A 15000-nucleotide genomic window follows, 5' to 3' on the forward strand; every position below is an offset into this window, starting at 1 on the left:
CACTGGACTCAGAGTAACAGAATTTATTACCAACGTTTCGAACCCTGTCCGGGGTTCGTCCTCAGGGTTATACATAGTAAGCAAAAGGATTCAGTTATAAAGTGTACCGATGTTCTCTGGGACAGGTCCCACCGGATTGAACAAAGTTGAACGAAATCAAAACCTATTCCGAATGACAAAAGGAAATTAATTTCAAATTTGTATAAAGTGTCACCCAAATGAAAAGAATGAACAAAAACACCACATATCCCATGTCAAAATAAACGGAACAATACAAATTCTGAACGACACCCAGAAATTAATAACAGAGTAAGTACAAAGTGTCAACAAATGGAACCACCGAAAATAAAAAATAAAAGGGCAAAAAGAAAAATATAAAATGTCACAGACCAGACATAAAAACACTACACGGGTCGTCTGTCACCGCTCTAACTGTCCTGTATAACCTTATCAGTACAAATCAAACTATAAAACAAAACAAAAACAAAAACCAACACTAAATGACAAAAAGAAATTTAATTGCAAAGTTTGCACCAAGTGTCCACAGAAATAACACAAAGGAAAAAATGGCAAACCGACATAATGAAAAATATCAAAAATCACAGTCCGGACCCAAAATCACCACACGGGTCGCCTATCTCCGCTCTTTCTGTCCTACTTGTGCTTAGCTCCCTTATCAGTACCAATCTAAACTATCAAACAACACCAAAACTACATGACATAAAGAAATTGCAAAGTGTAAAAAGTGTCCGCTGAGTGTTTTAGCAGTCTGACCAACATATAAAACGCTCACAACACGAATCAATCAACACAAGAAATACGTTAGAGAGGGAAACCAATCTAGCGGTATATTCAACCACATGAACCATTTTAACCACCCAGTTGACTGGGATAACGCTAAAGTCATCACATACAACAACAACATAACAGAAAGAAATTTAATTGAATGCAGTTTGATCAAATCTAGTAAGGGGATAAATGTTAATCTTCATCAAGGTTTGTACAAATTAGATAGTTATATTTCTCATGAAAAAAAATATGTAACATAAATTATGAGCAGTTGTCCCATACTTGTTGGTTACCAGGACGGTCCAAACGTCCGTCACGTGTACTTCTTCCACTACCTCTCCGAATGCCCTCTTCACTATGTCATATATTCTGTACCTTGTTTCTTCATTTTATAATTCCTTCTTTGTATCTGCACTGAAGATGTAATTATACGAAAGCGCTCTGCTTCGTTAGTTTACTTTTCCTAGTGGTTACTTACCCATTTGTGAACACACGCTCCTAGTGTGTTTATTGCATATATGTATGTGTATATGTATATGTATATGTATATGTATATGTATATGTATATGTATATGTATATGTATATATAATTATGCTAAACAGCATAGGGAAAGGAAAAATACCTGGAATTTGAGCACTATCGTGATATTTTCACATCCTCAAGAACTACAAGGGAATGAATATATATAGATTAAGTTATAGTATATATACATGACAGGTTTGACACTTGGGTCAGGTCAGGTCAGGTCTTGAAGGGTAGACGTTGTCACACTATTTAATTTCTTACAATAATTTTTATATATATTATCAACAATAAATGGATTTAATTTATATAAATCTAAACGGTTATTAAGGAGTTGGTCTTAATTATGTTGGATAATGTCTGCTTCTATAATATTTATTTCAACCATATTATTACAAGGTACAATATTTGGCTCATTTTTCCAATCGATAGAATGGTCAAAGCCCCTAGCGTAAACAAAGCATTATATTCCTGGCCAGTCTCTATGTTGATTTTAAGTTGTTTTATTTTTATTTCTTTTGCTTGTTTGACCAATATAACTGTAATAAATATTGTATAATTCTTTGCTTATCTATTTACTAGTAAAATTATTTGTCTAGGCTTACACTTGCTCTATGTTTCATTTCTATACTATTCATTTATTCATTCATTCATTTATTCATTTGTTTATCTAATTATTCATTTATCTATTTATATATTGACGTATTTATCTTCCTATTCACTTGTTGATTTATCATTGATCTATTCATTTATGTTATTCTTTCATTTCTTGATCAATTTATTTCTTTTTCATTTCTATCCTGTCTCGTTATAACCCAATGGCTTCCCAACGTGCAAATTGAGTTGCCACTGGCAAGAGCCCACCCCTCAAACGATGTTCCCTTTCTGTCTCTCTGCAGAAACACCAGTCGGGGGGGAACGTGGTCATCCTCAAAAACGTGAGTCGCACTTCAGCGGGGGTATACAAGTGTGAGGTCCTGGCCGACGTCCCTAGCTTCGAAAAGGATTCAAAGAAAAGCTCAATGGACGTTGTAGGTGAGTGGAGGAACCTTTGTTTACGTTTGCTCTCGATTTGCCAGTGGCCATCACATTTTTTTTTTCTGTGTGTTTTCTGTTTCATGTTTCTGTCTCACGGTGTCTATGTATCTGTCACTCTCTCTCTCTCTCTCTCTCTCTCTCTCTCTCTCTCTCTCTCTCTATATATATATATATATATATATATATATATATATATATATATATGTGTGTGTGTGTGTGTGTGTGTGTGTGTGTGTGTGTGTGTGTGTGTGTGTATACATATATATTCATATATCTATACATATATATACATATTATATATACATACATATTCTATATATATACATATATATATATATATATATACATATATTTATATTATATATACATATATATACATATGTATACACATACATATATGTATATATATATATATACACATATACATACACATATACATATACATTATTTTATATATATGTATACATATACTGTACATATACATATACATATATTATTTTATATATATGTATACATATACATACACATATACATATACATATATTATCTTATATTATTTCTTGCTGGTAACCACAAAAAAAAAATTGAAAGAAATGGGAAATGCAGATAGATTCCCCGATTTCCATGGTGGTTACTAGCAATTTTTTGAGTCACGCGTGTTTTTAGTGATCATTCTGTATATATCTATAGTGACACCCACTCGCCCGGGCTCTCTAAGCACACACGACGAACTCGATGTCTTTACCTGGAGCCGCTAAGTTCCTCCGGGCGTAAGCCCCTGCTTAACATACTTCTTGTATTAACAACGAACCATAAAATGTGTTTGACACCATGGAGCTATCAACTGCTGTCCAATCTCGATAAAGCGGCGTACCATCAGCTGGAAGCTGCCGGTTTTTTTTTTTTTGTTTTTTTTTTTTTCGTACCTCCGCCTCAGGTCTTTTTCGTAGGTACGTGCCAGTATTTCTACGGTGTCATGACTTTTTTTTTTTTTTTTTTTTTTTTTTTGTAGACGTCCTGACTGCCTGTTTCTGTTTTTTTATGTCTCTGTCTGTCTCTGTCTCTGTTTTTGTCTGTTTCTATCTCTGTTTATGTCTGTCTCTTTTCTTCTATCTGTTTTTGTCTGTCTCTGTCTCTGTCTCTGTCTCTGTTTTCGTTTCTGTTTTCGTTTCGGCTTTTGTTTCTGTTTTCGTTTTTTAGTTTTCGTTTTTCTGTTTTCGTTTTTCAGTTTTCGTTTTTCAGTTTTCGTTTTTCAGTTTTCGTTCTCCAGTTTTCGTTTTTTAGTTGTCGTTTCCGTTTCCGTTTCCTTCTCCGTTTCCGTCTCCGTTTCCGTCTCCGTTTCCGTCTCCGTGTCCGTCTCCCTTTCCATCTCCCTTTCCGTCTTCGCTTCCGTCTCCGCTTCCGTCTCCGCTTCCGTCTCCGCTTCCGTCTCCGTTTCCGTCTCCGTTTCCGTCTCCGTTTCCGTCTCCGTTTCCGTCTCCGTCTCCGCTTCCGTCTCCGTCTCCGCTTCCGTCTCCGTTTCCGTCTCCGTTTCCGTCTCCGTTTCCGTCTCCGTTTCCGTCTCCGCTTCCGTTTCCGTCTCCGCTTCCGTCTCCGTTTCCGTCTCCGTCTCCGCTTCTGCCTCCGCTTCCGTCTCCGCTTCCGTTTCCGCTTCCGTCTCCGCTTCCGTCTCCGTTTCCGTCTCCGTCTCCGTGTTCGTCTCTGTTTCCATCTCTTTTTCAGTCTCTGTTTCTGTCTCTGTTTTTGTTTCTGTTTCTGTCTGTTTCCGTCTCTTTTTCCGTCTCTGTTTCCGTCTCTGTTTCCGTCTCTTTTTCCGTCTCTTTTTCCGTCTCTTTTTCCGTCTCTGTTTCTATGTTTCTGTTTCTGTCTAACTATTTCTGTGTTTCCGTCGCTGTCTCTTTCTGTCTCTTTCTAAACTATGCCTCAACCTCTTTTCTTTGTCTATTTCTATCTGTCTCTGTATATCTGTCTGTCTCAGTCTGCCCGTCTGTCTCAGTCTGCCCGTCTGTCTCAGTCTGCCCGTCTGTCTCAGTCTGCCCGTCTGTCTCAGTCTGCCCGTCTGTCTCAGTCTGCCCGTCTGTCTCAGTCTGCCCGTCTGTCTCAGTCTGCCCGTCTGACCATGACCATGAACCTCTCGAGGGCCATGGACCAGTTGTGGACCAAAGACTACTTGGAGACCATGGACCTCTCGAGGGTCATGGACCAGTTGTAGAGCAAAGACCCCTTGGAGACCATGGACCTCTCGAAGTCCATGGACCAGTTGTGGACCAAAGACTCCTTGGAGACCATGAACCTCTCGAGGGCCATGGACCAAGTGTAGACCAAAGACTACTTGGAGACCATGAACCTCTTGAGGGCCATGGACCAGTTTTGAACCAAAGACCCCTTGGAGACCGTGGTCAAACAATTACTTTCAACCCAAAGGCCTCAACGTGATCAAATGGGGATGACCCAGCGTCAGCCAAAGTAAAACTATAGAGATGGTATCGTAACGAAAAGATTTGGATAAACATGATTCCCAATTTCTCTCGAGGCTCTTTCTCAGGCTGAATAGCATTACCCGTCATTAGTCTGAACAGAATTTGTAATGGCTTCACTGAAGCAAAGGCCGAATGGAGTATATAATTTCTCTTCTGTTTTCAATAAATATATCTTGATTAACCCCTTCCACGCCGGGTGAAATTTTTTCTCTGTTAGCTCCGCTGCCGCTATGCTGTATTATTCATATTATTGACATCTCCAAAGAAAAAAGAAATCATATCTCTCTGGATCAAAATAACGATGATAATAAGTATAAAATAAAAAAGTACATACATACATATACCAAAGGTTTTTTCCCCCTTACAAGGGAGGTAGCCAAAAAACAAAGGCAGAAAAACCACTCCCACCCACACTCTCCACTCTCATCCACCCCCTTCCCTCCCTCTTATCTTGGCTCTTCCTGGAGGACGGGTCATCCCTGCATCCTGCCCACTGCCCTGGGTCAGAAGCAGTGTTGCAAAAGACAGCACAACCACAGTAAAGCCGCTTTATTAAACAAGTAAATTGATAAACAGGTTAACAAACATGTAACCTCTCATCTTGTTATATTCTAGAATCTTATGTAGGACTAACATTCTCCTCTTCTCCCACTCCCCTTCGGGTCGTTACCCTATAGTCGTTCCGGAAACGACGCCTCACATCGAAGTGAGCCACAGCCAATATTCCCCGGGAGAGATCCTCGAGGCCAACTGCTCCTTGACGGGGGCGGCGCCCCCACCCAGGCTCCAGTGGATGCTCAACGGGGAGCCGGTATAGTATGCCACCGACGTGTTTTATCTGTATTTTATTTGTTGTATCTTGTTATATGCTACCATACTTTATTCAATTCTATTCTATTCCATTCCATTTGGTTCTAATATATTTCGATTCATGTTATCAGATTGATTTCAGTACAATTCAGTATGCCACCGACGTGTTTTATCTATTTTTTATTTGTTGTATCTTGTTATACGCTACCATACTTTATTCAATTCTATTCTATTCCATTCCATCTGGTTCTAATATATTTCGATTCATGTTATCAAATTAATCTCAGTTCAATTCTTCTATTTTACTCTATTAGATCCTATTCTATCGTACCATTTTCTATTATCTGTTCTTATGTTGCATTCCATCCGAATCTGTCCTATTTTGTTCCTTTTTTTATTTATCATCTAATGGGATCTCTGACTGCATTCCTCCTTCTATAGCCAGTTATTGATTCGCAGTTCAGGTCCTTAAGTATTTCTATACCTGTATTTCTTTCAAATTCGTTAGAATTGAGAGTGGCCCATCCTATGGCCTAATTATTCTTATTTTTTCCTCAACCGCTGTATAAGTTCTTCATTCTCTATCTGCAGAAGTTCCTCCACTTCTAAAACCAGATTTAACTAGTTCATCCTCGTACAAGCTTCAGGTGCTCCTCTGGGGGCTACACTCAATAATATAGTTTGTAATTATTCATCTAATGATGCCATTACTAGCTTAATCGACGAGTATGTTTGAGGAGGGAAAGGAAGAGAGAGAGGGAGAGATTGAGGGAGAGGGAGAAGGAGAGGAAGAGGGAGAGGGAGAGGGAGAGGGAGAGGGAGAGGGAGAGGGAGAGGGAGAGGGATATGGAAAGAGAGGAGAAGAGAGAAAGGGAGGACAAAAAGAAAGGAGGGAGATGGGAAAGTGAAGGAGAGGGGGAGAGGGAGGGAGAGGGGGAGAGGGAGGGATAAGGGGAGAGGGAGGGATAAGGGGAGAGGGAGGGAGATGAGAGGGAGGGAGATGGGAGAGGGAGGGAGATGGGAGAGGGAGAGGGAGAGAGAGAGAGAGAGAGAGAGAGAGAGAGAGAGAGAGAGAGAGAGAGAGAGAGAGAGAGAGAGAGAGAGAGAGAGAGAAAGCTTGTTTTCACATACTAAATATTACTTCAAACAACCCATGGATAAGACAAACAAACACATACAATGGCATGAGCTAAGTGAGTCATCTCTCGTGATCAGATCACGGACCCCAACGTGCGGTTAGTCGCCGGGGCCCGCGGAAACCCGGTCTTGCAGGTGCGCCTAAGTTTGCGGCCCCAACACTTCACCAACGAAGGTCGCGCTTCGCTCGTATGCACAGCTACTCTCCAGCCTTTTTATTATAGGTGAGTGGATTTTGTTAGTAGTTGTTGTAGACACCCGAATCTGACTTATGATTTATCAGAACTAGAGATACAGCTAAAAAAAAAAGTGTTTTTTTAAATATATATATATATATATATATATATATATTTTTTTTTTTTTTTTTTTTTACTTCACCAAAAAACATGGATATTTTCGTGTTTTTTTTAATAACTCAGCAAGGAAAATAACCATATTACAATAATTTTTCTATGTTAGAATATCAAATAAATCAGTATATCCCTCATTTAAGGTTTTCTATGGTGTTAGGGCACTTCCATTTTCTGAGGTTTCATGTTTTGAAGTGTTTTATTTATTTTACAATGTACAGATGCCCCACTTAGTTTTGGCACATTTTTAAAAATGTTTCGGACAAGAATAGCAACTCGCCCGGTATTCTTTTTTATTACATTTTCGTGTCTGTTCACTTACATGCTTTTTTTTTTTTTTTTTTTTTGTGGAATAGTAACCTTACAAAATGTGACAAACAACGAAATACTCAAAATGGTGTAGCAAACGACACATTTTTCTTGACTTACTAATGACATCTATCATTCTTATTTGACAAGTAATACAATTAATATACGTTGCAGAGGAGAGAGAGAGAGAACGCAGGAATCCGGTCACGTAGGGGTCGATGGTAGACTAAAAACCAGTTCAAGCTGTGAGTGGTGTTGAGTGCAGTGACAAACTAAGCAAAACTAACTCAATCAGTGACAAACTAAGCAAAACTAACTAAATCAATTATTTTCATTTATCTATTCAGCAGAGGCCTTGTGATCCAATTATTTTATGTTAATTGTGATGCAAAAAAAAAAAAAGCGTTTTTTTAATGGCGTTTTTTTTTTATAAAAAAATTATGATTTTTTTTTAATCTCGTCCAAATTTGTTCAGATATTAAATATTTAGCATATAAAACAGGTGCAAATATGTTATTCATCCCTCCACATATGTGCATCTACATTATTCAAAGAGACATTAGACAGAGTATAAAAATAAACAAGTAATTGACCATATAAAGTCACTGTCTGATGCTGCAAGCCTGCAACAAGTGTAGATACTGTATATGGGCCAGTATGGCTATTGGCTGGCTACCTTACAAAATTTACCTTTTATCTTAGCATATTCTTCAAAGACCTTGGACGTTGTTTAAACACAGATCCGCCACTTTGACAGTGAAAAAGGGGTTAACATAGTAATGGGGGAAAACTGTTGTACTCCCCACCACCCATCAAGGCTCAGAGCTTACTTTCTAACCTGACTTTTTGCTCGCTATCCCTTAACTTTAACCTACAATCATACGTAAAATAATTGGATCACAAGCCCTCTGCTGAATAAATAAATGAAAATAGTTGATTTAATAATAATTTAATAACTTGTAAGTATACGAGTTAGTTTTGGTTAGCTTGTCACTGCACTCAACACCACTCACAGCTTGAAGCTGGTTGTTAGTCTACCATCGACCACTACGTGAACGGATTCCTGCGTTCTCTCTCTCTCTCTCCTCTGCAACGTATATTAATAGTATTACTTGTCAAATAAGAGTGATAGATGTCATTAGTACGTCAAGAAAAATCTGTCGTCTGCTACACCATTTGAGTATTTCGTTGTCACATTTTTTAAGGTAGGAACTATTTAGCATAAAAAAAAATGAACAGACACGAAAATGTAATAAAAGGAATACTGGGCGAGTTGCTATTCTTGTACGAAACATTTTTAAAACTGTGCCAAAACTAAGTGGGGCAACTGTACATTGTAAGATAAATAAAACACATCAAAACATGCAACCACAGAAAATGGAAGTGCCCTAACACCATAGAAAACCTTAAGTGAGGGGTATACTGATCTATTTGATATTCTAACATAGAGAAATTATTGTAATATGGTTATTTTCCTTGCTGAGTACTTTCAAAACAAAATATATATAAAAAACGAAAATATCCATGTTAATTTTGGCCAAGTTTTTTTTCAATTTTTTTTTTTTTTTTTTTTTTTTTTTTTTAACACGGTTTTTTCTGAGTTGCATCTCAAGGACTTATGTATGATTGTAGGTTAAGGTTAAGGGATAGCGAGCAAAAAGTCAGGTAGAAAGTAAGCTCTGAGCCTTGATGGGTGGCGGGGAGTACAACAGTTTCCCCCCATTACTATGTTAACCCCTTTTCCACTGTCCAAGTGGCGGATCTGTGCTTAGGCAACGTCCAGGGTTACTATGGGAAATTGGAGTTTTTAAGCTTTGAAGAGTATGCTAAGATAAAAGGTAAATTTTGTAAGGTAGCCAGCCAATAGCCATACTGGCCCATATACAGTATCTACACTTGTTGCAGGCTTGCAGCATCTGACAGTGACTAAAATGGTTAATTACTTGTTTATTTTTATACTCTGTCTAATGTCTCTTTGAATAAGATAGATGCACATATGTGGAGGGATGAATAACATACTTGCACTTGTTTTTACATACTAAATATTTAATATCTGAGCAAATTTGGACGAGATTAAAAAACAATAAGAAAAACTCATAAAAAGCAATTTTTTATAAAAAAGAACGCGACTAAAAAAAAAAAACGATTTTTTTTGCATCTATAATCAGAACTACTGTATATAAATAAACTCGTCATCGTTGTTGCATAGATATAATTAGTTGAATAAAATCACATTAACTACGTGATAGCCACTGCATACGTAAAATAGTCAACAAAGAAAAGCATATTTGCGTAGCTCTGATAATTCGTAATTCATGATTCATCGTGATTATAAGAATAGAATATGGAAATAATGTGGCAATAAAATAAGACTAGTCATAAGAGAATTGAACTTCATTAGATTTTTTTCATCACTAGAAATCTTCAGTGAATTGAGCACAACTGAAGCACAAGCCGTCATCATCTCTCATCTACTGGGACAAATTTACCCACCGTGGTTTGATGTCCTACCTAGGTTTCTTGTAGTTCCTTTCTTCCACCACTCAACTACTACTACCTCAGGAGACGTTTTCGCTCAGAATATGAACCCCGTTCGGGATTTCTATACTGGGCGCAAATGTCCGCGCGGGTAGCGGTAATCACCTAAAGGAAGAGAATGAACGAAGCCCAGCGGGTACATCCAGCCACGATGTAGGATGCTTTCCCAATAGATGACAAGGGATGGGGGCTTGGATTTCCCCTGTTGTACTGACGCCACTGAAAAAGGTCCAAGAGCTCAAAATGTTTGTATTCGAATGAAAAATTAGCGCTTAATTCCTACGTCAGCTTCAATTTCTGTCAATATTTAAATGCAGTATCCATTTCGTCATTAAGTAGTATGTATGTATATATATATATATATATATATATATATATATATATATATATATATATATATACACCAAAGACTTTTTCCCCCTTACACGGGAGGTTGCCAAAAGACAAATTCATGGAAACCTCTCCCACCCATTCCATTCCCTACATATTCCACTCCCCTCTACCCTCTTCCCTCCCTCTTATATTGGTACCCTCTGGATGACGGGTCATCCCTTCATCCTGTCCACAGCCCTGGGTCAGAATCAGTGTATATATATATATATATATATATATATATATATATATATATATATATATATATATATATATAATTATATATTTGCTTCGTTAGTTTCTTTTTTCCAAGTGGTCTACTTTGCATAAGTGAACACACGTACCCGTGTTCTTATTAGCATATATATATATATATATATATATATATATATATATGTATATATATATATATACATATATATACATATAATATATGTGTGTGTGTGTGTGTGTGTGTGTGTGTGTGTGTGTGTGTGTGTGTGTGTGTGTGTGTGTGTGTGTGTGTGTGTGTGTGTGTACTCATTATTCATATATAACGAGTCTGGTTGAAGTGTGCGTTCTACTGCATAGTACTTGCGTTCTAAGAAGTCAGTTAAGAGTGGGGCAGAAGCGGAAATTATCCTGAGCGTGACGTTGCCAATTTAACCACCAATCATCGGCTCGTCACTGTCACCTGTCATCCAATGACACCTCGGCGTGGCAACATGGAATAAAACCTCTGCCACGTGTCATAGATTTTGTTCAAATCATTGTAATAATCCTAAAAAATTATACTCCTTTGAAGAAAAAACTTGACACGTGGCAGGGATTTTTGTTGTTCAGAGTTGAACCTAGACCACTTATACTGATAAACAATTAACCATCATAATAGCTATAACTACCTTAGTAATTTTGTCCTATCTAAAACTAGATTGTTACATAAACTTCTATGGGTTAACCACTATCTAGATAAATTTATCAAACCCTAGTGACTAACCTAATTATTTTGTGAAGGCCAACAAAAAGCATTTGACCCAACTCTAAGGAATTTCTGGGCTTGAACGAGTTTTTCCGAATTATGAAGATTAACTGCATGGAAATTTCATGTATAGTATTAGTAAACTACTATTACTTGGCTACCTCCCTTGTAAGGGAGAAAAGGCCCTTTGTACATATATAATTAGACTATTACTTAAATTAGCTTTTTTGTATTATGCTTTAGTTTAGGTGTTTTATTGTATTCTATGGGTTCAGCCAGTGCTTGTTGCTGGCTGTTTATATGTTCGTGACTCCTATCTTGAGTTAAACACCGTATGAGGACGGAGCCTTTATTTGTACCACGTTTCGCTTATTACAGCTTTTTCATATGGTGTTTAACTCGTCAGTTTTGTCGGCAACTGCTACTTTCATGAAAATCCTATCTTGTTCTTACCAGCGGAACCCTCTTTTCCTTCCAATCAAGTTCGCAATAGGAGATCAAGATAATGCCCATGATACTAAATCATATAGAATTTCTTGTTCAGGTATCACAATCAATCTCAATCCCTCTCTCTTTCTGTCTGTCATTTCCATAAGACACAAGACAACTTGAACAAATACAAAATCTACATCACCTGAAAGACTGCGACCTTTGTTCAGGTATCACAATCAATCTCAATCTCTCTTTCTTTCTGTCTGTCATTTCCATAAGACACAAGACAACTTAAACAAATACAAAATCTACATCACCTGAAAGACTACGACCTTGTAGCGTTCGTTTCATTTTGTTAAGTATTTCCCGCCTCTTCCTCATATTCCATCTTCAAATTGGACCCTGTTTCTCGCGCCTTTGTTTCATATACTGCCCTGCCATCTCTCCAATTGCTTCTAATCATTCTCCCGTTCCTTCATATACTTCAATTCCGTCTCCTTTTCTCACTTACATCTAATTACACACTTTACGTCTGCCTCGACTCTGTCATTTAAGACCTTTCATCACTTCTACTTATTTGATATACATGTACTCTATATGTGCTATGTATATACGTTATGTATGCATATATATTACGTATGCATATGTACATGTATATGTATATGTATATGTATATATGTATATCTGACATTTTGTTACAACACGAAATCGGACGTTTCCCCTAGCACGTGACACTTCATCACTGCCTGAGTTACCAGGTAACCTCTTCTAGGTAACCGGTGACCTCCCCCAATGAAGAGTAAGTACAGAAAATTAAGAATATAAAGTAATATGATTATATATAACACCGGAATAATCCTTATCCTGACCGGATAGAATATTCCTTAGAGCTACTGAAGAAGGGTCTTGAATACGAAATCACGATAAAACAAACATCATTATCTACAATGAAGTCATAAACCTTCTTTCAAAGGAACACAAGTCCATAGTAAGACGTATGGAAAATATATTTAAGAAAATAATAAAAAGGCACAATTAACCATCACTTTCAATAAAGTATGTACAAGAAAAAATCTCCTGCCTGTATATACTACTAATATATATATATATATATATATATATATATATATATATATATATATATATATATATATATATATATATACATACACACACAATTAAATATATACACACACATATATATACATAATTATATATATATATATATACATATATACAAATACATATGTGAGCGCGTGATAAGTGCTGTAGTGACTTAAACTATTGCTGCATCAAGAACTCTCTTGATAGAGCAATGGTTCAAGTCACTACAGCACTTATCACGCACTCACCAGGTTGGAGTCCTTGGTCGTACCACGTTTCAATTTCTGCATGTTGCCTCCATCGGGACACCCGATGCTGATGGCTTAGAACTAAACTCCACTGTGGTCGATAAAAATGCATCGCTATTCACTGGAACTCATTCAGTGTTGTACATACATACATACATATATATATATATATACATATATATATATACATATATACATATATATATATATATGTGTGTGTGTGTGTGTGTGTGTGTGTGTGTGTGTGTGTGTGTGTGTGTGTGTGTGTGTGTGTGTGTGTGTGTGTGTGTGTGTGTGTGTGTGTTAGTATATGTGCTTATAGGTACTGTATGTGTATTGACGCATGTGTATATGTGTATGTCCTTCAGTAAGTGCATGCTGTGTGTGTAATGTGTATGTATATGTGTATATCTATATTTACGTGTATGTGTTTATGAATATATTTTCATTCTAGGGTATAAGTGTTTGTGTACATGCATGCACGTGTTCATGTATGCATATGATCTGTTTCATGTTTACGTGCTATTCATGAGTGTTTTTTGTACATGTCCCCTTTGTGAATGTTGTTTTGCGTTTCTTAAAAAACATTTCGTTTTCTTTTGTGTTACTGTGATCGTTTTCCGCCAGTAGGTGACAGTGACGACATAACTCACCAATCAGCTGATGAGAAATTTGATCATTTTTTGGTTCTCACTGACCCAGACCGTAGCCTGTGGACATGAAATCTAATTATCTCATCATTCGCACACGATTCTAGAATATAGAAATTACTTCAAATCAATACTTACTATACCATTTTCTATACATAGAAACGAGTCACGTTAGAGACGAATAAAATGGACCGATATTGCTAAAATGATGAATTATAGTAATATATATCTGTTATATTGATATATTCATATAATTGTTTCTCTGTGTAATTATCCAATTATCTCTATTTTCTTCAGACATTGTTTATGTATGTACATATATATATCTACCTACCATGTTTTTTTTATCGGTTTTCTGAAAGACGTTAAGAAAGGTCTTTGCACTTCAGAGGGCTTAGAATATCACAATGATTGATGAATTAATGGTAATAATCATGACGGGGTTGACCACTACATGTGGAGAGGAACGACAAAAATAGAAGTTGATGGGACGAGTAACAGAAGTAGACAGAGAAGTTGATGTTCAGATAATCTGAGGGATGATTTTAGAAAGAAATGTTTGGCCAGAGTTTAATGGAAATACATTTGGTTTGGGATGGTATGTATGCATGTATGCATGTATATGTATATAAGGTGAGAAGACTTTGCCAGGGTGATTGGAACAGAAAAATCACTGCTGGGAGTTGGAAATGAGTGTGTACGTTTTGTATGTATATACTGTATATATATATATATATATATATATATATATGTGTGTGTGTGTGTGTGTGTGTGTGTGTGTGTGTGTGTGTGTGTGTGTGTGTGTGTGTGTGTGTGTGATCCTATTATATATAATATATATATATATACATGTATATACATATATATATATATATATATACATATATATATATATATATATGCATGTATACATGTATGTACATACATACAGGTACACAATTTGACGATAGACTTGTTTGCTTTTTGCATCCCGATCTGAATTACCCATTTCCGATTGATCCCCTCTTTTTACCGTAGCATGATCTCCAGCTTCTGTTGCTGAGAGTTCTTTGTTTTACGTACCAGATCCTAATTTTGGTTCCTGGGATTTTTCTTTCGTAACCAGGTTTAATCATGAGTTCCTGGATAATCTCTCTTTTTTTTTTTTTTTTTTTTTTTTTTTGTCTTAATTCTCAAGTTCAAACTCCTCTGAGGCTAGAGAAGGGAAGAGACCTCTTTGACGGACCATTTTTGGTCTTATTTAATGTAGACTTGTTTAATAC

General features: G+C 36.8%; 1 protein-coding gene across 1 annotated transcript in view; it reads left to right on the plus strand.

Moving 5' to 3' along the window:
• The window catches only part of LOC143035805 (uncharacterized), a 119467-nt gene that overhangs the window by 87275 nt on the left and 17192 nt on the right, over positions 1 to 15000 (plus strand). The window contains exons 4-6 of the mRNA XM_076202779.1: positions 2212 to 2347; positions 5508 to 5641; positions 6856 to 7001. Of these exons, the coding sequence (XP_076058894.1) occupies positions 2212 to 2347; positions 5508 to 5641; positions 6856 to 7001 (416 nt within the window). The remainder of the gene's footprint in view (positions 1 to 2211; positions 2348 to 5507; positions 5642 to 6855; positions 7002 to 15000) is intronic.

This window comes from Oratosquilla oratoria, chromosome 19 (genome assembly GCF_046742065.1).
Source record: "Oratosquilla oratoria isolate Oo_2021 chromosome 19, ASM4674206v1, whole genome shotgun sequence".
NCBI lineage: Eukaryota > Metazoa > Arthropoda > Malacostraca > Stomatopoda > Squillidae > Oratosquilla > Oratosquilla oratoria.